Consider the following 27,711-nt stretch of genomic DNA (forward strand, 5'->3'; position numbering starts at 1 on the left):
ACAGAAAGGCCTCACTGAAACCAACAACTGGTGTCAGAATCATGGCCTTAAGCTCAATGCCAAAAGATGAATCGTCATCTCCCTTGGGAAAAACCCGGTCCTCTTAAATTACCACATTGATCGTAGTCCACTGAATACAAAAGGCATTATAAGAGATCTGGGAACACAGGTTGACAGCACCCTCTCTTTTGACTAAGACATTGCCACTGTGGTCAGAAAGTCCTTTTTTGTGGCACATCTCATTACAAAGGGTTTTGCATCCAGGAAGAAAGAGGTCATTGTCTCCCTCTATTCTTCCCTCATTAGGCCAATCATCTAATACAATGCCCCATTTGGCATATACCTCACTAGACACCTGCAACAACTGGAGAGGCCACAAAGGTACTTCACAAAGTGGATCCTAGGCATTAAACACGTGTTCTATATGGGCAGACTCAAAAAACTCCAACTATTCTCTGTCTCATATCACCTTCTTAGAAAAAATCTCTGCTTGACTTACAAAGCCATGTCTGATCCAGCTCTGTTAGAAACGCTACATCTAAAGAAATCCCAATCCCTCCACACCACACGCTCCAGAGACCTCAACCTCATTACCACAAACAACAGAACATGCTGGAGGGACAGGTCCATAACCCAGATACTGCCCATGCTCTGGAATAGACTTCCCATACATGTCAAGCAGAGTACCTCACTGGCCTTCTTCAAGGGGAATCTTGATGAGGGGATGGGAAATAGAAAATTCACCCCAGGGATCACTCCAGTGGGTCTATTTGGCAGAGGCACTGGGAATTAAGGTCGGGTGGCATGATGCCAGGATAATCCTATAGGTTAGGCTTGTAAGGGCTCCAGGGCCATTAGCCTAGTACATACCTGTGAACCTGTGAACCTATAAAACACACTGCTTGTTTTGCTGCAGTCTCCAATTGATGAAGACAGTTGAAATATTCATCAGGGAGAGCATTTGTACCATTAAGAATTTGTAAGAATGAATTTGTGAGAATGTTTGGGCTCTGTACTAGAGACAGAGTAGGCATTTACTTAACTGTATGAAAAAAAAGTATTTGATGAAGTGTGTTGTTGCCTTAATAGATGTACATAATCAGTTGTTGTTTAGTCGCCATTATACAAGTAGGGAATGTTCCAGGTTTTATACAGTCCTGTAGGAAAAAGAAGAGAATGGCTCGCGATGTAGTGAATGCTTTCTCTAGGAATGGGCGGTAGTCATTTCTAGTTTGATTTCAGACTGCTTACTTTTTAATTTCAAAGGCTTCAATTTCTTTGTCAAACATGTATGAGGCATCAAATATATAAGACGTCATATGGTCCGTAGCCTTATATGTTCATTTTTATAAATTATTCTGGAGAACAATGGACCAAACAATTAATGTGGCTTATAATGACACTTTTGTTAGGGGGCAATTTCCCAGTAAGTTTTTGGATTCTTTCATTACTGTGTTGTGTAAACCTTGCAAAGACCTGTAAATTGGCTGCAGATTATAGCACTATAGCTCTGATCAAACCTGATATGAGCATTCTTCTCTGGATCTTTCAAACCATTTTGCTCTATTTATCCCAGATTTACTTCAGCATTACAGGACAAATTTGCAAATGGTAGATCCAGGGCTGATAACACTATGCTGCCTTCCAGCACTCAGGCAGCATTTCATATGTACAAAGTTAATGACTATGAGTGATTTCATGAAGGTTTTCAATATTACACATTTATGTTTTATCTTCATTGTCTTGAGAAAGGGGTGGATTGCCAAGAAATGTCAAAGTAAGTTGTTATACATTTATTCATCTTCCCTGGCAGTGATCCATGGTACGTTTTCCTTTATATTTTCAATAACAATTGAGTTCAAAGCAGTGTATAATTTTCCTCTTTTGTTATTTCTACTTTCAGCACAGCATTTCAACAGGCATCTGCACTGATGTCTCCTTAGTCTCTTAATAATCATTCATAAGGCACTATTATATGTTGATGCTTATGCAATGTTTCCACCTTGGTTAAGGTGATTACTGCTAGCATAGATTGAGATCTTAGTTTAGTTATTGTAGTTATTTTGCATGTATGATGATTATAGCAAAGTCATTTTTTTTTGCTACCCCACCCCCAGAATAATTCTCAGTGTGGAGAGGATGAGTGTCTATCTAATGTGATACTGCTGATAGTCTACTAGGGGATACTAATGTGATGGGAAGCCAAAAAAAAAATACAAATATGGATTCAGATCTGTTAGACTGTTAGACAAGGTATATATATATATATATATATGTGTGTGTGTATATATATATATATATATATATATATATATATATATATATATATACTGAATTTACATATAAAGGATGAACTGAAATATAGATAGTTACAAATAAAATGGTAAGGAATGTTTAAAGTCTAAACACGGTCATACTCATCATCATCATCATCAGTTTACATAGAAGACCTTATATTAAAATGCAATCATGTATCACCTGTCAGATAACTATTTGCCACATCTCATGAAGTGGAAATGCATGAGAAAATATGAAGCTCTGTGGAGTGGAAATAGAACCTTCACTGTAAGGCCATCATTTACTTCGCATCTTTTTTAAGTTTCCCTTTATTTCCTCAATGATTTGTTTGATAATGTAGAGTTATAGCAATCATTGATTTCATTCATAAAGTATGTATTACAGCATCATAGTACCACTGTCTGAAGTCATCATACTTCATGGAGCTAACAATTCCATATATTTCCTCATATTAGTTTAAGGACTTAAATAACTATTTGAAGAAACATAGACATTGTCAGTAGAATGTGATTAAATTAGCTGGCAAAAACATTCTAACTTAAGTCTCTGCCAAGCAAATGAAACAGGTGCTTATATCATCCAACAGTGTTTCTGGCAGTACTAGCTGACTGCATTAAAAATGACTTAAGAAGAATTCAGTTTATTGTCAAATTTCTTGCATTAATTTATAATATGCCCTGCTCTACTGGATGGTGTCAGAATTGTGTAAAACATATGTAAATATGAACTTCAAAAAATCAGTGGATCTATTAAGGTAATCTACAAACCCAAAAAGCATTTCGATCATGTGAGAAGATAATGAGTCATGTGATGTCTCTGGATAGTATTTACACCTGTAGTTAGTTAGTTAATGAAAATGAACACCTGATGAAGCAGTATTGTGAAAGCACTTGTGTTTTTGCTACTTTTTATTAAATGTGATTTTAGTCTGGAGCCTTGAGCCTTACCTGAGTCCGTTTTTTTTTTCCGCTATTTGGACTGTGTTTTTGTTTGGACGAAGGTACCTGGTATCTACTGGTGTTTTTTGTAAAAGTTAGTGATAGACAAAACCAGCTTAAAGCTACATAAAACACTGGTGAACTATGGCTCTACTAGCCTGCAAATAATACAAAAGTTAAAGTGAGTATGTAAAGGACCACAATAAGATAGAAAAGACAGAATCATGCAAGCATGTAATTTAAGTAAGATCCTAAAAAACTTTACATTTGAGTCTGTATTTAACTTAGTTTCAAAGCAGTGAGATGGTGGAGAGAAGGCCTGTGAAAAATTAAATTCCACAGCCTGGCACTACTGCTACTAAGTGCCCACATACCAATAGCAAGTTTGTGAAAGGAAAATCACTGACAAAATGATCAGAGAAAGAAAAGAAAAATTGATAACACTAGCAGTTTGATTCAAAGATGTGAGCTTAAGGAAAGGATGAGTGCAGAGCACTTTGAACATCAATGAACATGTTAATAAGCAAATAACAAACTTGGCCTGCTTGATCTTAGGGACCCAGTCAGCTCTTACCATGGATAAAAGTTACATATTCTGTTTAGCAGAAAGTAAAGTATATGACATTTAGACTTAAAAAAAAGTGAGAAAAGTTAAGGCATTGTCTACAAATGAAATAAAAAAATATTTTTCCCAATCTACATATATTTGCAGGTGAAGTAAGATAGGACATAGAGTCAATGTACTTATAATATATATGTATTTATAATATGATCATTATGACAGGGAAATTAAAGAAATGCTAAATAACAGACTGAGATATTTAAACCAAGAGACACTTTCAATCATTTATATGCAAATAAGTACCATGGATTTTGACTAGCCATTATCAACTATGTAGTCATGTCTGACTGATTTTAGTACATACTGTAGGGATATAACCTTATTAACTTAATATCTAATCATGGTATATCACGCAGCTCAAGGTGACCAGTGGTGACTTTATGAAGATGGTTAAGACCAAGATTTTGAAAGATCTCTAAAGTATATGTGCTTCCAATAACTTGGCACCTCAACAAACTGGTTGGCTGAAGCCTTTCTGAGAGAATATTCTTAAGATGAGTATGTTAAAGTTAATTAAAGGTTTAATTTGGTCAATACTGGTTTCCACATTTGTCTTCCTTCATCCTTGCCTCATAGCCTGAATTCATTTTATAAGGAAAGCAGCTTTGTTATGATATTACTTGGAGAGCCAGACCATCTAAACTCATGCTATCCATCACAAAGGAGGCCACAGAAAAGATATTAAGTGAGGTTCAACAAAAGGTTCATTAATTCCGAAGAGGTCTGAAAGGAAAGCAAAAGAAAAAAGAAATAAAGTTGTGCATTAGCTGCAGACGGTAAAACCAATATCTCACTTGGGAAATAATATTCCTATAGCCAGGTCCCAGACTTCTGAGAAACTCACAGTAGAGACATGAAGACTATAAATGTGAAGGGATAATGATACAAAACAGTGAATTAAGACTATTATTGCTGTATCTATTATGGAATGGAAGCAGATTTACCTTGATCCTACCAATGGAGCTCTGGAGGTCTGTCCTTTAACTTCCAATGGATGCATCCTAAGGCTTTTGATAAAATCAAGTTTCATCCTCAGTTTGCAAAAAAAAGTTCATATTTTCAGAACCATGAACATTGCTTGGGAAGTGCGGCTTCTTCTTAGTGGTCACATTCATTAGATTCTTTGTCTTAAAAAGCATTTTATAAGTTAAAAATAACATTGCACACATTCATTTTTGTTGATATTTTGTAAACATTATACAAATATTTCAACAACCACTCAAGTTAGACATATATTGTTAGTAGCATTTTGTTCATCCATCTATGAGCTTTTATATGAAGATAAGCAGTTCTGTCTGTGGTCCTAGGCTATTGAAATATTTAGAGAATAATCAGAATGATGGCAATGTAAATAAATAGCATATGAATAATATTTAATGACCCTTTACTTGGACTAGGCAGCTATCAAGTATCAATTCAGTTGTGTTATACATCATGTCAGTTTTAAGTAGAAAGCTTTCAATAAAGTGTACATAGCATGGTTTTGGAATTATCAGTGTTAATAATAATACTATTACCTACGGGTATAGGTTCATAGGTGTGTACTAGGCTAATGGCCCTGGAGCCTTTACAAGCCTAGCCCATAGGATTACCCTGGCATTGTGCCACCTGACCTTAGATTCCAGTGCCTCTGTCGAGTACAGCCACTGGAATGATCCCCAGGGTGAATTTTCTGTTTCCCATCCACTCATCAAGAATTCTCTTGAAGAGAACCAGGAGGTGCTCTGCTTGACATGTATGGGAAGTCTATTCCAGAGCATGGGCAGTTTCTGAGTTATGAACCTGTCCCTCCAGCATGTTCTGTTGATTGTAGTAATGAGGTTGAGGTCTCCGGAGTATGTGGTGAGGAGGGATTAGGATTTCTTTAGCTGTAGCATTTCTAACAGAGCTGGGTCAGACATGGCTTTGTAAGTCAAACAGAGATTGTCTGTAAGTAGGTGATATGAGACAGAGATTAGTTGGAGTTTTATGAGTCTGTCCATATAGGATAAGTGTAGATTGCAGTTGTGGTGCTGCGGTAGCATTGTCGCCTCACAGCAAGACGTTGTGCCATTTGATTCTCAGCTAGAGCGTCTTCTGTGTGGAGACATGCATGAATAGATGTACCTTCATTGAAGGTTGTGTGTCAGGGCTGGTAAACTCGGCACGTGAAAAAAAATCTACTGCCAATCATTAGCGGACTGGAGTTCCGCTGTGGTGACCCCTAACCGGGAAAAGCCGAAAGACACAAACAAACAAGTTTAAGGCCTAGGATCCTCTTTGTGAGGTACTTTTGCAGCCTCTCCACTTGTTGCAAGTGTCTAGTGAAGTACGGTACATGCCAAATGGGGCATTGTACTCGATGATTGGCCTAATGAGGGAAGAGTAGAGGGATACAATGACCTCTTTCTTCCTGGATGGAAAATCCTTTGTAATGAGATGTGCCACATACAAAGGACTTTCTGACCACAGTGGTAATGTGGTGATCAAAAGAGAGGTTGCTGTCAGCCTGTGTTCCCAGATCTCTTATAACACATTCTGTGTTCAGTGGACTACCATTGATGTAGTAATTCATGCGAAATGTGTTTTTCCCAAAGGGGATGATGACACATTTTTTGGCATTGAGCTTAAGGCCATGGTTCTGACACCAGTCGTTGGTCTCAGTGAAGCCTATCTGCAGAATCTGAACATTACTTGGGGAGTTAATACTAGCTTCCAACTTGCAATCATCTGTAAACTTTGTCAGCCAGAGTCCCTTCATGTTGGCCTGGACTTCAGTGAAGTAAATACAACAGGAGAGGACTCAGGACCATACCCTCAAAGAAGTCGACCAAGTTGAGCAGGCATGATCTACTCTTCAGAAAACCAAACTGTGTGGGATCCAGAGTTTGGAGATTCCCTATATCCTTGTTTATTAGGTCCATGATGATGCGTTTCATAGCTTTGCATATCAGACTCATCAGGTTAATGGGGCAATAGTTCCTAGAGTCTGTAGTCGCTCATCCTTTGTGGAGAGGTATGACTGTAGCAGTGCATCATTTTGTTGGGACAAAGCATGAGATGAGGCTTTAATTGAACAGGGCACACAGGTGAGGTGCCGGTTCACTCTGTAGTTCATGTAGAACACAGCCAGGGATATTGTCATGTTCCATAGAAGCTGTATTCTTGGCCTTGGACAGTGCTGTTTTAACCTGTGCAGCGGCGGGGGTGGGGGCGGCGGGTGGTGGTAAAGTTGGCACTGAATCTGTCGGCCAGTATATTGGCAATATCTGTTGGCTCGGTATAGGAGGTACCATTGTGCAGTAACTCAGCGCAAATCTGGGTATTGCCATGGAGATTCTTTACATAAACATAGAAGGCCTTGTAGTTTTCTTTACTATCTGCTGCAATTCTATGTTCATAGCTAGCTTTAGAGGATTTGATGAGGGATCTCAACTTTTTTTGAGGCTAAGGGAGTTTTTCCAGTCTTGGGACTTTACCTTATTCCGCATCAGTTTCCTCCTTCTGTTGTAGAGTTTGTTTATGGAAGGGGACCACCAGATTGGCTTCCCTTTTTTGGAGGAGGGCATCTTGGTTCTATTGGGATTGATGAGATCCATGCATTTGTGTACATGGTCGTACAGTGTATTGGTGTATGATTCGGCAGTCATGCAACTATTCTCCAGTTGCATGGGTGCTGTGAAGTTAGCCACCTCTGTTTTTAGGAGCCCAAAGTTATCTTTGGAGAAGATTTTAGTGGTGGTTACCTTTGCGGGGAGGGGGGGGGGTTCCAAAGTGATTAGCTTGTGGTCAGATCTAACCTGGAAGGAATTGACTATTGGTGCAGAGCAACAGTCACCCATGTTAGCAATGACCAGGTCAAGGATGTTGCGACCTCTAATGGGGGGTAAAAACGAGCTGGTCCAGGGCACTGGAATTAATGAATTCCAGGAAACATTGGCCAAGTGGATTGGTACATGAGTAGTTTTCCCACTTAATGGAGGGGTAGTTGAAGTCGCCAAGTATAAGAGTGTTAGGTTGGACCCTAATATTCTCCAGGGTGCTTAAGAACATTGTGTGTGAGTCTTAGGACATGGTTAGGGACTTATAGCAGGCTAGGATCTGAATCTGTGTCTTACCCAATGTTAGCTGCACCATAAGTATCTCAGATGTGTTATGTTGAGCTACCAGTCTAGAGGTGTGTGCATCCTTTATGAATATGGAAACACCACGACCTTTGGATCTTCGGTCCAAGGTTTGGGGCCAAAAAGTGTGGAATGAGTTATACCCTGGTAGGGCAGGGGTGCTTTCTGCTGCCTTGAACCAGGTCTCTGTTACAGCACAAATGTCAATGTTTTCCATTTTAAGGAGTGCTTCGAGTGAGTGCATTTTGAGATTTAGACTTCTAACACTGAGCAGTATGATCCCCAGATTTCATTTGTTTGTAGCTGTTAGAGTAGTAATTTGGTCTTTGGAACACCACCTAAAAAGGCACTATAGGAGTGACAAGAGCATTGGTCAGTATCTGGAAGCTCAGGGGTGACAGATGCAGGCAATCTCTGGTAAAGCATTGATGTCTGTCAATCATGTCATCCTAGGCAGACAGATACTGTACTCCCTTAGAATGACACCAGGCACTTAACCAGTTGTTGAAATCAGTCATTTTCTGCTTATACTATGGTATCATTCTGGGTGATGGTAGGATGCTGCTCAGGGTTAGGGTCATACTCGCCTGGGTTACATAATCCGAGAGCTCCTCCATGTCTCTTTTCATGCAGGCCAGGGAGGTACATCTCAGGTCATTCACATCCACGTGTACAATGATAAACTCATACTTGTACCTGTTGTTGAGGGAATTGAGTGCATGCATTATGTGGCAGATCCTGGCACCTGACATGCAGCTGACTGTTGCTTTCTCCTTATTCAACCTAGTGAGTAGGACAACAGTGTGCCTCACTATCGAGTCACCTATGACTAGTATATTGGGGATGCTGTTTTGCATTAGGGCCTTTGGTTGAGTGGCACACTGTTTAGGAGAGTTATGTGTCACGTGATTAGTGTTGTGTTGTGGTGGCCAAGTGTGTTTCTGCCTTGGAGGTCTCTACTGTTTGGGTAGATTTTTATTGAGAACCTCCATGAAGGTGCATATGGGGTTTGTGTTTTTATGTGAAGGCAGTGCTGGTGTGTGTTATGGAAGGCTGTGTGTTCCATGTGGTGTGGTGCAAGTGTTGACATCCTCCTCTTTACCGGCAATTCCAGTCTTGGCTGGAGAGTGCATGGTATAAGTGCATCTCTTGGAAGTCTAAGTGTTGGGAGGTAAGAGGAGATGGTTTTCAGTATACATGAGGCAGTTGCTACATTGCCTCCGCTGCCCAGGTTCACCAGGTTAAAAGGAGAAAGCACAGGGTACTGACCTTTAGACATGTCTGGAGGGGTGGGCATTAATAACAAGGACTGGAGCTGTTTTCTTGTAGAACATTTAGTGCTGGTAGCACTTTTTTGTGTTACAATAATCACTACAAGAAGCCTGGTAAAGTGCTAAAATAATAAGCTAGTTAAAGTGCAGGAGAGGAGAGAACTAGCAGATCTAAGGGAAAAATTGAAGCACAGACTTTGGCACTCCTCAGAAGCTTACAAACAGTCCTGGATACAGCAAATCTGTATCTGGACTAGACTAGTTACAAGAAATGCGGGAAAAGCACAAACATGGGCTTTTAAACCAGAAAGTTGAAAGGGATGGAAAAACTGCCCAAAAGGCCAACAAACTGCACTTTCTGGGCCAGAAACCACATCTCATGTGGTAGATAGGCTCCCTAGTGCTTACCACTCTCACTGATTAGCTAGAAGGCTTCTCTCCAACACAGAAAGGCTTGGGGGGCTCTGAAGCTTACAAACAGTCCTGGATACAGCATAAATGAGGGCTTTTAATTTAGAATGTTGAAAGAGATAGAAAAACTCCCCAAACTGCCAATAAACTACAATTTCTGGGCCAGAAACCACTCCTCTTGTAGTAGATAAGCTACCTAGTGCTTACCACTCCCACTGATAAGGTAGAAGGCTTCCCTTCAACACAGAAAGGCTTGGGGGGCTCAGAAGTTTGCAAACAGTGCTGGATATAGCAAATCTGTATCTGGACTAGACTAGTTACAGGAAAAGTGGGAAACAAGTGCAAACATGGGTTTTTAAACCAGAAAGTTAAAAGAGATGGAAAAACTGCCCAAACGGCCAATAAACTTAAATTTCTGGGCCAGAAACCACTTCTCTTTTTGTAGATAGGCTACCTAGTGCTTACCACTCCCACTGATTCACTAGAAGGCTTCCCTCCAACACAGAAAGTGTTCGGGGAGGGGGGCTCAGAAGTTTACAAACAGTCCTGGATACAGCAAATCTGTATCTGGACTAGGCTAGTTACAGGAAAGGTGGGAAACAAGTGCAAACATGGACTTTTAAACCAGAAAGTTAAAAGAGATGGAAAAACTGCCCAAACAGCCAATAAACTACAGTTTCTGGGCCAGAAACCACTCCTCTTTTGGTAGATAAGCTACCTAGTGTTTACCACTCCCACTGATAAGCTAGAAGGCTTCCTTCCAACACAGAAAGGCTTGGGGGTTCAGAAGCTTACCAATAGTCCTGGATACAGCAAGTCTGTATCTGGACTAGACTAGTTACAGGAAAGGCAGGAAACAAACTTAGAATTTTTTTTTCAGAATGTAGCTAAAACAGCACTGAGAAGCACCCTCAGTCAGAACTCAAGCAGAATTATTATTTTTTTTTTTTTAGTAAAGTGCGAAGGAAGAAAAGTACAAAGGGAAAAAGGAGGAGCAGTAGAATGAACACTAGACTGGGAGGAGTGTCCCAGATCAAATTTTGTAAGGGACGGGCAACTGCAAAGCCACCAACTATGACAACACCACATAAATAGTTGCTGTCACTAACTACTTCATTTCACACTCAATTACTACATCAATCAGAGGGCAATCAGTAGCCTAGTCGCAATACCCCTGGTTTTACATACCCATTTACATGACTAATTTATACCTAATTTTGAATCCTTACATTGAGGGCTTGAGGGGCCACAGCAGGTGTATTTATGATTGCCCATCCATCTTGAAAGCCTAACATTTGTGCTTTATTAGTATGCTCTTTATTTGGCTTCTAATCATGCCTATCACTGTACAGTCACAATACTGAGTGGCTTGAATTAACATCCATTAGCACTAGGTTCTTCTGTATGACTTTCTTAATTTTATTCAGATAAAATTAATTTTATAGCAAAGATGTTTTACATTGTATATCCTGCACAGTTCACTCACCTCTGCCTTTTTCATAGTTACTGCAGCTGTGGTAGAAACTAGCAGCCAGCAAGGACCAGTCTCTACAAGTAAATCAATAAATAAGGATCCCAAAATCAAAATCATACCCAATGTTTGCAAAGCCTGAAGCCCCTCTTATAACTAAATTCTATTCAGTTGAAAAGAGTCAACTACATTACTCAACTTTTCACTTGTATTTTTATTAGTTTCTTACAATGTAGTCCATGGCAGGACTAAGGTAACCTTCTTAACCCATCCTGCAGCTCAAAATGCTGTCCTTTCTACCTCACAGTGGGTCTTCTTTGAATCACATACAATAGAAATTAATTATAATTATGACTCCTTTGTGTCACAAATGAATACCTTCCTATCTAGTGCAGTTGTCCTTGTAAGATAATCTACTTGCTATCTTTGATTCTTTCTCACTAAAATGGTAAAATCTTCATGAAATACAATGCACTCAAGTGACACTGTCTTTCAGCACACTTTTGCATCACTTTTTGAACCTTGATAGTGTGACGCCCCACCACTGGACTAGTAATTGAAGAGCCTCAATCCTCACCACTAGCAACAGTGGGGAACATACACTGGGAAGATGACAGGTGCACACACAGTATTTCCAGATGCAGCTCCCAGCATCAAGTACAATTTCCCTTAAGAGCACATAAAGACCACAGTCAGTCTGGGCTGGTTTTCCCTCTTTATCCAGATTCCCAATAAGAATCTCCACTGGCACAGTTATAGAGTTGAGATCTCTGCTGAGTGGCCAAGACAAGACCTCTAGCACCCTCTCTGTCCAACCAGTGCTTCATATTCCTGACCAAGTAGCTGGCACACACACTTTTGGAGGCTTGATTTACATACAACACACACACACACACACACACACACACACACACACCTGGGAAGGCTGGCACAGGTTTACTAGCTATGCCCCATTTTACCCAGACTATAAGGTAGTTATCACTGACAATAGCCAACTCCTTATCAGTTACTTTAAGGCCCTTAACAAAGGGTGTCCAATCTTACAACTAATACAAATGGCAGTTTGACCAAGAGTAAGGCTATTAGGAGTGGCCTACACAGTGTCACCAAATAATAATGTAAGTACTCTCAAAACTTAAAGATCTCTATACTGATTAGCCACAATGAAAGGTTTAAATATATTTAATAATAAATAATAAAATAACAAGACAATACTAAATATATATTCACAGTGACATCAGAGTTCAAAACCACGGGAACTATTTAAAACAACATTGCAGGACAGTCTCAAGTAAAGAAAGAAAACCATCTAAACAATGCTTCACCATATTCCTGACTGAATCTAAAAGAATTCGTATACCGGAGTTAACTTACTTAAGAGCAAGACAGATGTGGTAAATGGATCTTCTAGTTGTTGTCAGGTCAAAAACAGAATACAGAATGCTGTCTCTCTCAGAGAGTTCCTAAGTTAATATGTCAAATATTACTGTTGGGATAGCTTGCAGAATGACATCATTTCTTATCTTCTGACTCCATCCCAGATGACCCCCCTCCCACCACTGCTGGAAGCTAGCAGCATTTAGCATATACCTGTGAAAATACATAGACCTCAGATCTTTGACAGATGCTGGAAGTCATAAAACAATTATACCCCTTCACATTTCAAGACTAGTAATTAGTTCACCTTACAGCCAATACAGAAAGCTCCCTAGTTTTAGACATTGTGTCTCCTTGCTGCATTGAAATTAAAGATATCATCATTTATTGCATAGCCATAAAGTAATTTAATTTAAGCTATTTTTCTGAAGTTAACCTGTATTCCAGTTTCCACTGTTAAAATATATACACTTAAAGAGTTACAATAGTGTATGTATATTTATGTTTTCTTCCAGCAGGGTACACTGTGGATATATCATTAAGCTCAGTACTTTACAAAATACCTTTTTTAACACATATGTCTGTACAGACCAGTTTGATATACACATGACATACAGTTCTAATACATTTGTAACACAAGCATCTTATATAGATCATTTCAATATTCATAGATGACCGCTAGCTGGGCTGTCAGTACCTCATTTTATCTCAGATGGATTTTAGAAGAAAAATAACATCTGTCTTGTTAATTTTTAGGGGAAAAGACTAACCCTCAATTAGCAAAGGTACTTAGGCTTCTAACAAAGATGTCAGCTTAACACCCCCCTCCAGTTGCACTTGTATTACTCGCCAGTAAATATTTTTTACATCTAATACAACTACAACTGCACCACACAAAGGATGAGTTATTATGAAACATATTATAGGACATTTTACTGCACCTACAGGCTGTAATGAAGAATACAGAAGATGCATTATTTAATCCTGCATCTCATTGAGTACTCAGCCCCTAACTCAAGGGTTTAAATATCTCCATAGAGAAATACATACACTCACCAACAGCACAAACAAATACTCAGACAAAAGGGTTACTGCAACAAAATTATATGTGCAAATACCTGTCACAATATTGAGAATTGGCATCATTATAAAACAGAACAATACAGGCAGGCAATTTTAATACAAATCTAAAGGGCTGTGCCAATCTTAATTTCTTGGGAAATGTAGCTAATCGAAGTCTCCTCACAACACTTTATGCAGTACTACTCTTCCACACCAAATAGAGCAGGCTTTTGATACAGACCAACAAGTCTAAGTTAATGTTGTGCCTTACTATTAGTATCCAGTTGCAAAAGGGCAGTTACTGCCTGAATGGATAAAAACTAGTATTTTTCAGAATTAAAATATTTCAGATCATAATTAACAAGTCACATGCTTGAATGCAACATGCAATCAACTTTATCTTTCACAGTGAACATGAAAAATGAGTCTTCTAAAAGACTAGACTTCCCATTTCATCTTTGTTAAAGTTCTCAGATTCTACAGACACTAAAAATGGTGATAAATGCAGCACAGAAGGTGACCAGATATCTCTTACTGTTCAAAGCAGATTCCATTTGATGTCTTTCCTTCATTAACTAAAATGATCCACCGCCCTCAACAAGGCTAATCCAACCAATGAGTAATAGGGGTGAGACATTGATGATTAAAGAGTATGCTTTTGGAGAAGAAAATACTTAGAAGAGCTCCGTTTAGTGACTGGAATTAATTTCTTGGAACTCCTGATAGTCTCTATGTGACCAGGTTTTCTCAGATAACAATTCTGAAGTGATAGTAGCGTAACTAAGACAAGATAGGAAGATTGACCAATTGTTGTTTTTCATCTTCCCTGTAGCTGGAAACCTCAGCTGGATTTTATGTGTAGGACAGGCCTTCTTCCTAGTTTATCTACCCTTTGACCAAAATAGTCATAGAGCAACTAGTAGATGACAGCGTGTGATATTGGTGAAGAGTGTTTATTTAAAAGTGCTCAGTTTAGTGGAATGAATATTCTGGAACTAACTATAGTCTTTAAGTTCATAGACTCATACATTCATAGACAGTTACTAGGCTGTTGATCTGTGATCTTAAGAAGCCTAGCCTTACTTTCCCATTGTAGTTTTAGCTCTTTTAATTTGTGAACAGATAATACAGAGGCAGGTAGAACAAGGATATGTCAGAACCAGATTTTCTCAAAGGCCAGTTTTGAATTAATAGGAGTGTTCATGCCTCAGTAACAGAAACAAATATAATTGTTTCATTGCTGTTTTCCGTCTTCACTGAAGTTGGAAGCCTCAGCTGGATTTTATGTGAAGTACCTCTGGCAAGACATATGAAAAAGTAAATTTATTTTCTTCTAGAGAATAGAACCATAGAATAATTTGAGATAATATGCACCTGGGCCTATCTTAATATGGTTAGAATGACTTTCCTCTCCACAGGGTTCAAAGACTTAATGATAAAATGTCTGAAGGTTTAGGATATACTTAATTTTAATCAAAGCAGGAAGACAGTTGTAAGCCCATTCAGTTACATGGACAAACCTCTCAATTGTTCCCATTTTTTGGGAACTTCCATAATTTATTTCTTAAAGTTTACTCCATCCTTCCTAAAATTAATTTTTTTTGAAAAGTTCTAAGTTAATACTACCAGTATTTTAAAAAGGATTATTCATTTTGGATGTTTCCCATAATTATTTTTTGTTTTCCTTAAATCTGGAGGAAAAACATGTCTGCTAGGGGCTGCACATTTAGAGTATTAGGGGCAGCGTTATATCTCTATTAGTTTATTTTTACTCTGCACATGTGCATGGAGTGCTGTGATCTTCTTTCACATCCATGCAACTGTTTAATTATTCCTCTTCTAAAGGTTTATATCTTGTTTAAACACATTTTGCAAACCCAGGGTACACTGTATTGTATTAATTTATAGTACCTATATATTTGCTGAAGGAATGCAACGTATAATTGTCTCACAATTGTATGCAAGGACTACAAGTATTTGAAGCTAGGGTTCCCACAAGGCTACCTGACAAGTTAAATACTTCAACAACTTGAATCCCAGAGTGTTTATCACAGTTTAGCAAGATGTGATTTACCTTTACGGGGTGTTGTCTTTTTTCTCTGATGGTGTACAACCACAGAGGCAGTATACATACATATATATATATATATATATATATATATATATATATATATATATATATATATACATATAAAACTATGGATGCGAGTGGGGTGATGTTCCTAACAAAAGGGACACACAGCACCTTATGACCTTGGTAAAAAGTGTGTTTATAGTTATTTCACCCACTGTTTTGCAGCGGGTGGATCTTTTGGCAAGTTTAAGCTTCTAGTATTCTTGCAAGAAGTCTTTCTTCAATTTAATATAGTGCACCCCAGCTGTGCACTTCATTTTCTATTTATCAGTCTTTTTGCCTTGTGAGTGATTGATCTCCATATACAGAATTCAGCAAATCAGTATATAAAATCTAGTCAAATGCATGGTCCAGTATAGTAACAGATCAGAAGGATGATGAACATTCAAAAACAAACCAATTAATTGCTGGCATATTTTGGTAAGCAAACCTCAGTGTTAAATCTATACAGTGAGGAAAACAGAAAGTGAAAATAACAAAGAAACCTGTCAAATGTGGCAAACTGACAAACTTTGAGTATTCTATATGCATGGTGTGAGGAGGCGTGGCAGAAAAACTGTCACTTGATTTCTTGTTTTTACTTTTTTCTCAAGCAGTGATACCATAGAGAGCTGATACTGTTAAATATATTTTATTCTTGGTGTGCAAACTCCTTGCAATTTCATGTCATTTGAAATTATTTTTGTACTTCACCTAATCCAGAAATCCATACTAATACTTAATGCACAATTGCATGTGTCATCATAATCCTAGAAAAATATCAGACTGCAGAAAACAGGAACTGAAAAAAAAATGTAATCTGAAATTACTTGCGCTGATATGTATATTAAAGCAGTATGGAGCCATAAGGACAGGGACACAGACTGGCAATTTACAATACATTGTTTACCGGCTGCTGGCAAAGGCTGACAAACATCTATAAATGATATACTTTCAAAGTACTAAAGAGGAACTCAACATGATACACAAATAAAAATGGGATGAATCATGACAAATGATACCAAACTTCTATCAGTTATTAAATCATTGAGCATTAGATATGTGCTGAACATGACCAGCAAATATATTTGTCGAGGAACTGGGACCTTATGACAGATTCAGGTTAGCAGAAGTAGCTATGCACTGAACATGACCAGCAGACATATTTGTAGAGGAATTGGAACCGAGTGACAGATTCAGGTTAGCAGAAGTAGCTATGCACTGAACATGACCAGCAGACATATTTGTAGAGGAATTGGGACCTTATGACAGATTCAGGTTAGCAGAAGTAGCTATGCACTGAACATGACCAGCAGACATATTTGTAGAGGAACTGGGACCTTATGACAGATGCAGGTTAGAAGAAGTTGCAGCTTGATACTTTAACTTTCGTAGAGCTACACTGATCTCTCTTCATCCAAAGCAGGAATAAATAGCAGTCACTTGTTTTTATCTAATTCATGGCAGAATGTAACTATGTACAAAGAAACAATTTGTAACATAGCGATGACTGCAATTAGGGGTACAGAGAGTAGGCAAGAGGGGGCTGGAATTTACTGGAGAGAACTGGCAAATGAACCAAGGAATTGAAAGCAAATAATTAAGACAGGGAAAGGTAATAGAGTGGGAAGAGACAAGAATTCATACGGACTGCAGGCTAGAGATTGCCTACCCTATCAAGGATTAATATTAGAGTATAGGCAAAAAGAAAAAAAAATAGGAGGATCCTAAGTGAAAGACAAGCATTAGTAGAACTTTTAGCAGACTCTAGAAAAAAAAGCTACTGTTAGAAAAGTGATAATTAGGAGAGCATTTAAATATTGCATGATAACTAGAGGAATCAATAAGAGGAAGCTAAAAAGGATATGGAAGGGAGATTAGATAAGTAATTTACAAAGAAATAATGAGGGATATATTTATGTCTCCCAAATATGCAATGAAGTCTTAGAAGATGTACAATCTATGCTTAGAGGTGTTTGCAAAGATATTTTTATACCCCAAGCTGACTCCAAATAATTTTTCCTCAGGTAGATTGTAAATGTTGGAGGTGTGATGGGTTAAGAAAGAGATAATTGGGGGTCTATATTTTGGGAGTGCAAGGAGTTGGTAGACTTTCAAAAATTCCCTGCAGACTACTGTAATAGAAATACCTGGTGAGTAAATTAGTGTAACTAAGGAAATGATGTTTTGAGCTGTGATACAAAATTGGAATTGCAGACATAGTAAGGCCTTGCTGAGTATAATCCTTGTGGCTGCCAAAAAAATCAGTTACTAGAAAATGGAAATCAAAGTATAAATCAACTGTACTAGAAGTAGTGAATATAGTAGCAGAGATAAAACAACTAGAATTGTGATCTTTAGAAAAGAGTATGCGCAAATTTCCCAGGAAAAAATGGGAATTGTGACAACAATACGTGCAGAATAATGTTTTGGAGGAGGAATGAGGTTTACAAAGGCAGGAATTGAATGAGCTTTGTAACATTTGACTGACAATGACTGGCTAGATTGTAAATGATGTATAACATCTGTAACTGAAGATATGTCAATAGTCAATATCATTAATTGTGTATGTCATAAGTGATAATCTAAAAAAGATATTTCTTGTTAAAAAAAAAGAAGCAATTTGAAGCAAATGTTTTTCTTGGAATACATCATTTTTCTACTATGGATTTAAGTTTCACTATAAATATCTATCTATCTATCTATATATAATTATATATATATATAATATATATATATATATATTACACACACACACACACATATATATATATATATATATATATATATATATATATATATATATATATATATTTATTTATTTTTTTTTTTTTGTAATGTGTAGTACCTGTCTTAGAAACTAGTTTGCTTTAAGTAGTGTCAAATGACCTACACAACTTTGCTGTGTTACATAAATGTTTCATTTGCACTAAATTAACCGTAATTTTATATTATTTCCTGAGTATCTGCAAAGTGAAAGGGTATCATGAAATTCATTATTTCAGTGATGTGTATGAGTTGTGTGCTGAACATACCTCTCAACCTATTACTGCATGAAATCTGGACAAAGCCACTAATAATGGGGGGGAGGGCAAAAGCACAAAAATAGGGTCACCTTTTCTATATTGATCTTACAAACTGAGAAAGTTGATAGATTAACATGTTTTGTATTAGCATGAATTTTCTGAAGCATATGAAGTCTGAAATTCAAATGTCTGCCATTACTTTTTGACTTCAGTCCTCAGTAATTTGCCAGCGATTTACCAGAAAACCACAATTTTATGAGAAACAGACCAAAAATATGAGGGAAAATCTTGGCATTCTGCAAAAATCTGGACAGTTGAGAGGTATGAGTGCTGAATTCTTAATTTAATTAGCGTTAGATGATTTGTCAATATCCTTCCACCATCTTAAACTTGGTCAAAATTGATGAACAGGACTCAGATGTATAATACCATGCACAATATTTTGCTAATGGTCTAGTGAAATAATTTTTATATCTGTTTTTCATATGAACTCCTTTCTCTAACATTCAGAACATTATTTTATCATTTCCTTAAACATGTAACTTTCATTTAATGATGTCTTCAAAAAGATCTATATATAATCCATATAAATCATACAATACACTCCACAGCCACTAAAACTTTAAACTCTGCCAACCATTCCTTTATATAGTAACCATAAAGATGTAGAACTTATCAATATTGTCTGTCATCATATGGTTCCCTGTACTGACATAAGGAACAGCATAACAACATGAACAATATAACTGCAACATAACTGCAGTAAAAACACTGCATGCCCTGAATGAAAGTCTTAAAAAATATTTAAAAATGGATCAGTGAGCAAAAAGATAGTTCTCAACTAAATGAATAGTGAACTGCAAAATTTTCTTTTTGTTACTCCTACAGATTAAATCTATTATATAAGGTTACAAGGAAATGCCATACCACGTAAAGTCCCTGCCCTTCCTGTGACTCCAGATTGCCTATATAGAATGTATTCATACTCATTGTTTCTGTGAGATCATTAACAGACTGGTTAGTTTTTATTAACAGAGGAAAACATTAACCTAAGGAGGCTTAACTATACTAAACAGCCCTACTCCATTTCTAAAAGGGGCACATTAGTATAGCATCATCCCTGGTGTTACTCAGTAGCCACCTTCTATGTATGAGCTAGTGACATTATCAGTATTAATATTTCTCTTTTTAGTGATAGTTGCCCACATGACTGGACTTTATATGTATCCATTTTACTACAGTATAGTTTTCTACTTCCTTTTGAGGAAATCAACAACCAGAGTTAATTAAAAATCAAGCAATCATGGTGAGTAAAGAACAGGTTTATCAAAGAAAACACAACACAATATTATAAGACTAAGACTAAAACGTCTTTTAATAATCTTAAAAGTGATTTTTTTTCCTGAAATTACAGATTTAATTGTAGCTTGTGACTAAAAACTGCTATTAAATATATGTACCTTTGATCTGAGATAAAGTACACAAAACACAGTACCAACACAGTTACACTGTTGTCATAGTTCTTCATGTAGGTAATTGTCCCCTTAGTGCGTGGGACAAATGGGGCATATGACAAATCATTTAATCTTTGTCTGGTGTGCCATTATTTACAAAATGTATGAAGTCACTGTTTACAAGTGAAAAAATTACATATTGTCTAACAAAACATTCAATAAAACGTGATGAGATTATTTAAATAGTTCATTGTATTGTATTCTGAAGTTACAGAGGCAATTTATTTCAAACACTGTATAGTCTTATTTTTAGCCAACAAAAATGGATGCATTCATGAAGGCTGCACACAAGAAAGATGCATAAAAGTTTCATTTTTTTACCTTATACTTAATTTTTTCAGAGCTGTTATCTATGTATGGGAAATGATTCCCTAATTTAATTTCCTTACAGGTTCAGCAACAAAGCAACATGATTATAAAATAAAACTGTCTGTTCAGATGTGAAATGTGAATTCTGTAGAACAAAGCCATCTTGCAGAATATTCCCTGGATGGTCGCTGAACCTTCTGTTTTATAATTAAGTTTAACATAACATCCTTTATTTTATTTTTAAAGAAAACAAGTATTTCAGACATGCACGTAAATACATTTACTTTGTTATAATGATATTCACAAAGCTTTTAATTGGAAGACATATGTTGAATCCAAGTTGATTCAATTAAAATTGGTTACGATACATAGTGCATATGTTATGTGAGTCATTACAGTGATAAGGAAGCATACAATCATATGACTACACAAACACACATACATATAGATACATACATACAAACACACAGACTTGTGCACCTCCCAAAGTACATGCGTGTACCTCTGATATGCCTCTACGTCAAGCCTATTTCAAACCATTGTGTTATATTTCAAACCACTTTAAAGTAAAATGCCACAAACACAACATATAAAGCAGTGCTGTATATAATAATATAGAAGAAAATGTAATAAAAATGAATGTCTTACCAAGTAAGAAGAGCAGTCTCATTTGGATTTTATGCTGATGCTAACACTTCACTGTTGACTGAAAAGATTCAGGAGGAATTCTTAGCTTTGTGACGTGCTTCACTTCCTTCCAAGACTTTCCTGTTTCTCTCTCTGAAAATGAAGCTGCCATGTCCTTCCCGTTAATCAGCTGTAGCAAGCCATCAAATACAACATTTACTCTTCAGCACACTGCCCTCAAACTTAAAAAAGAAATGTGTTGTTGGAACAGTATTTGACATTTTTAGTTCAAAAGTGTGGCTAATTTGATATTATAACACAAGTTTCTAGGTTCTACAAACACTGTGTTGACTGCCTGAAAAATGTTAACCCTGCTTTCTGAGTGACACCCAACAGGATGTTTTCACACAGAATGAAACCAGTTGTTGAAAAGTACATGACTTGATACAGCTATCAGCCAGCCTATTGTTTCAACATTCAGAGCTGCTTTAGTAAATTCTGAATCTTCTGTTTCTGTATTCCCAGATAATCTCTGATTCAGCGGGCATGGTTTTGGAAATCCATAATGGAAGTCAAGAGAAAATCTGTTGACAGATGAAAAATCTCACATATATGAAACATGGGCAGTCTCATTTTGGTCTTGGAAATAGCCTCACAAAAGTTTTAACACATTTGAGCAATTACACAGTGTCTTTTTAATATCTTGATTCATTCATGTCAATACATATGCATGGTTACTAATATACTCATGAATGGCACTCCTGTATGCATTAGGAAGTATAGAAAATGTCAGAGTGCCAGACCATGACAAGATGTAATGTCAAGCTGGCATGATCCAGATGTAGAATCAATAATAGTCCTGCTATTTTCAGAGCAATGTGTGCATGAGAGCAACATTAACTGTAATAAACAGGCAATGTAGCCTTTCTATAGGTTACTAGAACATGTATATGGGAATCACAGGACAATTCAAAGCAACTGAGTATTGTGGCCATTTTGCCTTGCCACTACTCACCCTAGACTTAATCTCTCCTCTCATAGAGGACTAAACCAGTCAAGTCCTGGGTGAATTTATAAAAACCTATCCAATAATTCTGGGGCCATTGGAAGGGAGATTAACACAGCAAAAATTTACAAGCTGTAGAACTTGTGAGCAGATTGCATATTTTAACAAAAATGCATTGATAAGAAAACATGATTAGACAACAAACGTTTTATGTGGAATTATGATAAGCACTGGAATTTAATACAGTCCAAATTATACAAGGACCAACAAACATGATCGTTGGCAAATGGGATCCACTTCCCCAAATTAATACAGCCGCTTCTGAGCTCAGTCTTCTGAGAGTATAGTTTACCTGTGGTCATGCTTCCTGCTGGAGATGTATATTCAACCCCATCATACTCAAGCAATCAACAAACTCCCTGTTTAAGCTAATTTGCATTTGCATAACTATTATATTGCATATCAGAATGCAGTATCTGACTCTAACATGTCGGGCCCATTTTTTTTTTTTGGTTGGGTGGGGGATACACACATTTTTTCTAACTATATCTAAATTGTTTTTACAAAGGCAGCATTTGATGGAATCCTGTATTTTGTTTCAATGAAGCACTGATACTGTACCACTGAGAGTTACATTTGAGCTTCATTAAATTCCCTGCATTGTTAAAAAAAAGAAAAAGGAAAGAGTTCATTACTCCTGCATACCTACTGTACTCTTGTTTCAGACTCATGTTAAGAAACCTGTTTATTTACTGAAATTCCTAACAGGTGAATTCCATCAAATCAAAGCAATTTTACAAGGGACAATGGGGTGCACACATTCTCACACATACAGTAAGGCAATATCTGGTACATTCACAAAACTGTTGCTACTTGTTTCAGAAACATATTAGCATTTAAAACAGTAAAAAAAAAAAACAGTAATAACTAAACTACATTTGGTACAATTTTTGTATTTGTTTATACACTTCATAAACCAGGTTATTTGAAATTGGGCAATGCCCATTTATGGAGGGGACCCCAGGTTAAAAATACCACATAATGCTCTGAGAAGAAAAGGACTGCAAGCCATGCTATCATGCATACATTTCACGCAACAAAATACCTAACATAATAGCAAATATAAATGTTCTTTCAGTGCCTATAAGTAATGCAAGTTGCCTATATCAAAAATAAGACTTTTAAAACTAGATACTGACTTTCCATTGCATAAAAAGCTGGAGCCACGTTTCATATAATGATAACACAAAAAAAGAATGAGAAGTTATCAACAGTTGATTGTTCCTGAAATACACTGGCAATAAGACAAAATGAGTGCATTGTCAGGTATCACAATGTGCAAACATTAAAAATAATTGCTAGCACTGTAAAAGTTAACTCAGGCTCTATGCAAAGTCTAAGCTGTGTGCAATTTCTTAGTAATATAGCTTGTAGTGAGAAAAATGTGAAAAAGAAAAAAAAGTAGAAGCTAGAGATAGAAACTACCTGTAATGGAAGGAAAGGAAAGTAGGTGCCATTTATGGCAAATAAATGCTTAAGAGAAACACAAGCAACTGTATGTGGTTCTGTACTGAAGGCTTATATTAAGACAGTGACAGACTACCTGGAGTGGAATGCTGAGAGCTGGCTCCCTTTTAGGGTGAGTGAACCCATGCAGCACACCAACACAGCTACCTCCCCTTCTTTTTTGGCAGTCTTGTCTTTTCTAAATATGCCAGAGTCTAGCAAGTTTAGTTAGCTGTCTAGAACACTGGGTTTGAACCATGTTGCTAATGCTGCTAAAATGTATGTGCTCAAATTCCATCTTCACGATTGTTATTCTTTGAGGTTGTTATCATGATTGTGTATAAGTACAGCAACTTGTAGACATCCTTGTTTTCCTGTGCTGCTGGACTGGATTGTGCATTCACTGAGCTGATGTATGTGTTGCCTTGGCCAGCATTTGACTCAATATCCTCAGTTTGAGGTAATGCGTGACAATAACTGGAGTGTTTTCTTCAAGAATCTTTTAAGAACAAATAACTTTTAAAGCTAATAAGGAAAATGAAATCACGCTTCTATTTTTTATGGAATAATCAAGAAATATGACATATAGCACCTTCATAGGCACTGTGTATTGATATGGAAGACAGTGTTACATGTATGATTGTAATGAGAAATACAGTATTATCTCCTGAGTATGGTATGCTTGCCCAGGCTCTCTGCAGTAATATCTGGATAGAGTAATAAGGGAGTAAGAGGTAACTTGGTACCATGATTTTTAACAGCCTGTATCTCAACAAGGATAGAAATGTTATGACACAGGAAATACATTTACTGGAAAAAAAATATGGGACACAGCCAAGAGTGAGCCTACATATATTAGCAGTGCCAGTGGTATCAAAGAAAAAAGGTTTTGGATTATTGTCCAAAGAAATAACTATCAATGATGGTTAAATCAATTAGTAGATATAATGCATATATGGACTAATAATTGAAGTGATCTGATTAGTTGGAAATTTTTATTTAGGTAGATCCACATCTGGGCTACTTGGGATTATGGAAGGTATAAAATAATACAAATTTCTGTGTCCAGACAAAATGGCTGAACTCTCTGTTGAAATGCCATAACTGACACAGTTTGCACTTTGTACAGAGCTATTCTGAGTAACTTGACCTATAGACCTGTTTCAAACACTGTCAAAATGGGCGAATACAAAACAAATTGTCCATAAGAGGTGCACATTTATGATGCAACCAGAAAGTATTTGGCAAAACACAGAACCATCAGTGCAAAGATATTTCCAAACCTACCTGGAAAAATACAGAAACAACTTGCAATGGTAACTTTATCAAAGCAAATGGAAGTAATGTAACCATTCCCAATTAAAAAAAGGCTTTAACACTCTAGTTCTTGAATGCACAGCGACACAAATATATTTAATAATATATTCAAGATGATTTTCCAAACTCTTTCAGTTAGAAACAGATTTCAGCATTGGTTGGAATTTTCAGTTTAATATATGCAGATATTCTGTTCTGAAAGACTTGATTTATAAAATAAGAGCCTGATATATTTTTACCTTAGGGCAGGTACTCAATTAGCTAAACCTAAAAGCAAAATTATCATAGCAGCTCATATAGGCCTTATCATGAGAAATTCTGGCAAGGTCAAAGCATTTAAAATACTTGCAGACCTCTCTTCATTAGTTTATTATGGAAAGGATATAAATTACAACTGAATAAATGAAAATGATTCAGTACACTGACTCTCAAATATACAATGGAACAAATGCCAAGATTCCTTCAAGGTAATGTGATGAAGAGACATTTCTTCTTACTTTTGGAGTCTGTTTTCTAATTCCAGGAAGAGCTAGGTACACTTCAGCTATGGGATTCCTAAAAGTTTTGTTCTTGGGAACCCCATGATTGATTCTAAAATGGGGAATCTGGCTTGCAACACAACAGCTTTTAGGAGTTGTGTAGTGACAATGAATGTCAATGTAAAACCTCAAAGAAACACAGTAACCCAATGACGTGAGACAGTGATTGCAGCATTGCTACAATTCCACTTCCAATACATGTGAGAAGCCAATATGTCTGCAGCATCAAGGCCCAAATTCAGGTGGTACTGTGTTATATGAAGCATAATTTCCATCCTAGCATGTTTTTCAAGGTATTCACAGCTTACAGTGGAGAATAACACAGACTGCTCACTTTTTCTTAATCTTCTACACTCACTATGTGTTGCTACAGAACATCAATAGCACATCTATCTCATTGTTTGAATTGTAGGGTTGCCACCTTTGGAACAGGCAAAAACCTGATAAAAGCCCCATCCATCACAATACCCTAAGTTAATAATCATGATAGCAACAGTTTTTTTTTTTTTTGTAAACAGAAAATAATGTGCTAAATACAATATGATGAGCAAATACGTAAATATTCTGCACATGTTAAAAAGTATTTTATTTCATTCTTACTGCTCTTTCCTTTGGTATGTTTGTTGAAACTATTCAAATAAGCACAAAGGTTAAAAAGTCATATTTTGTAAATGTAGACAAGAAGAAGACTGAGAAATATGTGTGTACTGTCTTCTTTTGTGTGTAATGTGCAAATTTCCTGAATTCAGTTTCTGTTTATTTGTACAATATTGTTTATTCACTGGGCTGGCCTTAGGTAAACTAGCACCCAATAAGGAAAGGTTCCATGGCACCCTCTACACAAGCCATCTGAGACTACTCACACTCCTTTTTTTCTCCCTTTTACTCAGTGTGTCCTACTCTTCAGTTTTTTTCTTGCAGCTACTCATTTATTCATTCACCCAACATTTTCTGTCTCAGCAAGACTACACTCTGATAACTACTGAGGAAACAATTGCATTAAGCTGGGGGTCTGGGTACTGCAAAGCTCCCTGAAGCCATGGAGGTTCTAGATGGTCTGAGGTGCATTTTAGAGTCTTTTGAACAATTTTATATCATACAGTGATTGCCTGAAGAAAGCACTCTTTAGCTTTGTTTTTCCTGCTCCTTTCAGCATCCTAACTGACCAAGACACACTGTAATAACTAAATTAAACTGGAGTTCTGGGAACTGCTATTACCCACAGTCATTGGATTATATATTTTCTGAGGTGCATTTTATAGCTTTTTTTGTAACCTTTTAGTACAACGATAGCTGGAACAAAAATCATGTACAGAAAAGAAATTGAATCCTAATTTTTTTTATTTCAAGGAAGAAATAAGTTGCATCCAATGTTTAATGCTCAAAGCTAGTGAAACACTAGCTGACTATAAACTGAGAAGACAAATGCATGTGAGGGCACATACATCTTACCTGATTTTAAATTGGGGTTAAAATTAAGGCATGCATGGATGCTGACAGTCACATTTTAAGCTGCTACTCCTGCAGTCATACTAAAATAAAGCATGCCTTTTCACCCTCTACCCCCCAAAGAGATAACCCACCTACTGTATGCCCTTCTGATGTCAGTCTGAAACAAAACTGAAAAAAAGCAAATAAAACAGAACATATTTGCTGTCAGACATATAAGCAGCATGCTTATTTACTCTTCAGTAAAATATAGCCATGTGTACATACATCAGACACTTCATTGTGAGGAAAACAGAAAAAAAATTATTTAAATAATAATTCCAACTTCTATAGACAATACAGTGCTCCTATACCTGCTATAGTGACCCTCCAAGCATGCCCCTGAATGTTGTGAGGAAAGTTAAAGAAATAATGACCACACAGGCCCCAGCACAAAAAATATAATGACCTCTGAGGCTTGAGAGGAATGTTAAAGAAATGGTAACATTGTTCCCAGCCCACCAACAAACATACAGTGACCTTCTGTGTACATCTATGAGCTGGGCTGGTTTTAGATTACGTGGAGTTCAGGAGAACGATGATTACTAAGACCATGTCAAAATTCAAATATGCACCCTTCATGGGGAGGGGGGGGTACCAGCTCCAGAAGGTTTGAATGTCTAGGCATTCAGTGATCCATTTCCCCCCTTTTGTTGGGGTCTATATTATCTAATCGACCGCTTAGCTTGTGGAACGCCTAAACGTTGACAGCT

General features: G+C 37.0%; 1 protein-coding gene across 1 annotated transcript in view; it reads right to left on the minus strand.

Annotated features, from left to right (window-relative positions):
• The window catches only part of ADGRL4 (adhesion G protein-coupled receptor L4), a 707,438-nt gene extending 685,895 nt beyond the window's left edge, over positions 1 to 21,543 (minus strand). Inside the window, exon 1 of the mRNA XM_044085751.1 lies at positions 21,164 to 21,543. Coding sequence (XP_043941686.1) covers positions 21,164 to 21,185 — 22 coding nt within the window. The 5' untranslated portion in view covers positions 21,186 to 21,543. The remainder of the gene's footprint in view (positions 1 to 21,163) is intronic.
• Between the last annotated feature and the right edge of the window lie 6,168 nt (positions 21,544 to 27,711).

Source organism: Protopterus annectens, chromosome 10.part0 (genome assembly GCF_019279795.1).
Source record: "Protopterus annectens isolate FY-2018-M chromosome 10.part0, PAN1.0, whole genome shotgun sequence".
Taxonomy (NCBI): Eukaryota; Metazoa; Chordata; order Ceratodontiformes; family Protopteridae; genus Protopterus; species Protopterus annectens.